This window comes from Pyrgilauda ruficollis, unplaced genomic scaffold, assembly GCF_017590135.1.
Source record: "Pyrgilauda ruficollis isolate IOZ18807 unplaced genomic scaffold, ASM1759013v1 scaffold838, whole genome shotgun sequence".
NCBI lineage: Eukaryota > Metazoa > Chordata > Aves > Passeriformes > Passeridae > Pyrgilauda > Pyrgilauda ruficollis.
Genome location: NW_024530355.1, coordinates 12,142 through 14,535, shown reverse-complemented (window position 1 = coordinate 14,535; position 2,394 = coordinate 12,142). Strand labels below are relative to the sequence as shown.

At 66.7% G+C, this 2,394-nt stretch overlaps 1 protein-coding gene across 1 annotated transcript; it reads right to left on the bottom strand.

Moving 5' to 3' along the window:
- Positions 1–422: 422 nt before the first annotated feature.
- LOC121364457 (ferritin heavy chain A-like) lies at positions 423–2,375 on the bottom strand. The gene is made up of 4 exons (XM_041487739.1): positions 1,495–2,375; positions 1,199–1,345; positions 996–1,121; positions 423–706 (listed from the first exon to the last, which is right to left on the bottom strand). The coding sequence occupies exons 1-4, from the start codon at positions 1,594–1,596 to the stop codon at positions 530–532; spliced, it is 552 nt and encodes a 183-aa protein (XP_041343673.1). The 5' UTR covers positions 1,597–2,375; the 3' UTR covers positions 423–529.
- Between the last annotated feature and the right edge of the window lie 19 nt (positions 2,376–2,394).

The following is a 2,394-nucleotide window of genomic DNA, read 5'->3' as shown; positions in this document are numbered from 1 at the left end:
GGTGAGTTTTGTTTCCCAGGGATAAGGCCAGCGTTCGTGTCTTCAGTCACTTTCAGTCACTCTCAGTGACTCAGGACCACAGGTGGTGTGGTCCCGAGTCACTTACTGCCTCCTTAATTTGCAAATGCCACAGAATTTCTCCCAGAGAAACGCTGCAGGGAGCTACAGCTTCGGCTGGCCTAGGATGGCCAGATCTATTCTCTAAACTTGGCCCAAGACAACTGAAGTCACAGTGTGGTTAAGAGCCCCTTCTGAGGTCCTCAGACCCCAGTACAGGATCAGAACATGCTCAGCAACACCTGAAACTCTTATAAATAAATAAAAAAGGGGCAATGCCACTTCCCCCACAGCAGGCCCCACTAACCCCACCCCAATTCTCAGTGTCCCTGCGGGGAGGAGAAGCAAACGACAGAGAGGACAGCTGGAGGCAGAGACAGACCCTTTACTGGAGTCATGCTGGGAGAGCCCAGCAGGCAGAGCCCCTTTGGATGGGGCGGGGGGTTACGTGGGTCTGGGGGCTGGGGGCGCTTCAGCTGCGCTCCTCCAAGCTCATGCGGTCGAACAGGTACTCCCCAAGGCCGGCCGAGGCCTCGCCGGGCCCCGAGGCGCCGCCGGCGAGGCGACGCAGGTTGGTGGCGTGGTCACCCAGCGCCTTGATGGCCTTCACTTGCTCGTCCAGGTAGTGGGACTCCAAAAAGTCACAAAGCTGTGGAACAGAGGGGTATCAGGCCAGGGCCAAGGCTCTGGGGGACGTGAGGGGGACCCCCAGGAGATCCCGTGGGAGAGGAAGCCCCAGGGTGGTCCCAAGTGGGAAAAGGGAGGAATTGGCAGCACTTGGAGCTGGGGAGGGGGGTGTCAGACCCTTGAGGAGATGGGGAGGGGGGGTGTCAGACCCTGGAGGATCTGGGGAGGGGGAGATCAGACCCTGGAGGGGCTGGGGGGTGGGAGATCAGACCCTGGAGGATTTGGGGGCTCAGAGCCAAGGCAGCACTCACATGGGGGTCCGCCTTCTCGGCAGCCAGGGCGTGCAGCTCCAGCAGCGCTTGGTTCACCGACTTCTCCAGCGCCAGCGCCGCCTCCACCGCCTCCAGCGCCGAGCCCCAGGTGTCCCGCTCCGGCTTCTGCGGGGCACCGAGCGTCACTCGAGGGGCCCAGGCAGCCCCCGGCCCCGGCTGCAGCCCCCCTACCCCCCGCTCACCTTGATGTCCTGCAGCAGAACGCGGCCCCCGCGGTTGGTCTGGAAGCGCAGCAGCCCCTCGGCGTGCTCCCGCTCCTCCCGCGACTGCTCCAGGAAGAACCGCGACAGTCGCGACAGGGCCACGTCGTCCCTGTCGAAGTAAAAGCCCTGCGGGACGGAGGGGAGGGAGGGGAGGTCAGGGGGAGGACCCCCCAAAATTCCTGGCATTCCGGCCCTGCCGGGCGGGGCGGCACGGAAGGGGGTTTGGGGGCGCAGCAAGGGGGTCCCCCAAGCCCGGGGGTCCCGAGCCCCCCTACCATGGAGAGGTAGACGTAGGAGGCGTAGAGCTCCATGTTGACCATGCGGTTGACGGCGGCCTCGCAGTCGCGGTGGTAGTTCTGGCGGATCTGGGAGTCCATGGCGGCTCGGACAGACGGACGGACGGACAGAGCGGTTCGGGAGAGGCGGGACAGACAGACGGAGCGGCTCGGGAAGGACGGAGCGGTTCGGGAGCGGCGGGACAGACGGACGGAGCGGTTCGGGGAGCGGTTCGGGGAGCGGTTCGCACGGCCGGGGCGCCGCGAGCAGCCGGTTCCGTTCAAGCACTGTTGAAGCGAGAACGCGGCCGCGGCCGCTCAACGTCCGCCGGGGGCTTTTATCGCCAGCCCCCCCGCGGGGCGGAGAGCGGGGGGCGAGCCCCCCTCGCCCCTCCGGGAGGCGCGGTGGCCTTGGCCCTTGTCCCCGTTTGTCACACGGCCCCGCGGTCAGCATGACTGGGCAGGATTTGGGGGGGGGTCCACCCCACCGCTGTGTCCCCCCCGCAGTGAGTGGTGGTTTGGGGGGTGGGCTGGGGGCGAGGCGCTGGCTTGGGGGGCACGGGGTGTTTTTGGGGTGCCCGCTGCTCGGAGCTGGGGGGGCTGCGGGGTGCTGGAGGAGCTGACTCAGCCCGAAAGAGGAACGGGCGGCGCTGACTCCGCGTTTCCGCAGCCCCGGAACTGGGAGAGACTGGTTGGAACTGGGAGCGCCCCCCCCATCCCTCGAGGGGTCCTCGCAGGTCCAGGGGGGGCTCGGCTCGGTCCTCGGGGTCAAGGGGGGGGGAGCAGCGGCCCCCCCACACCCGTGGACCCCCGCAAAACCGCCCCCAAATTCACTCTCACGCCCCTCAAATTCATCCCCACACCCCCAAATTCAGCCCCACGCCCCCCAAATTCACCCCT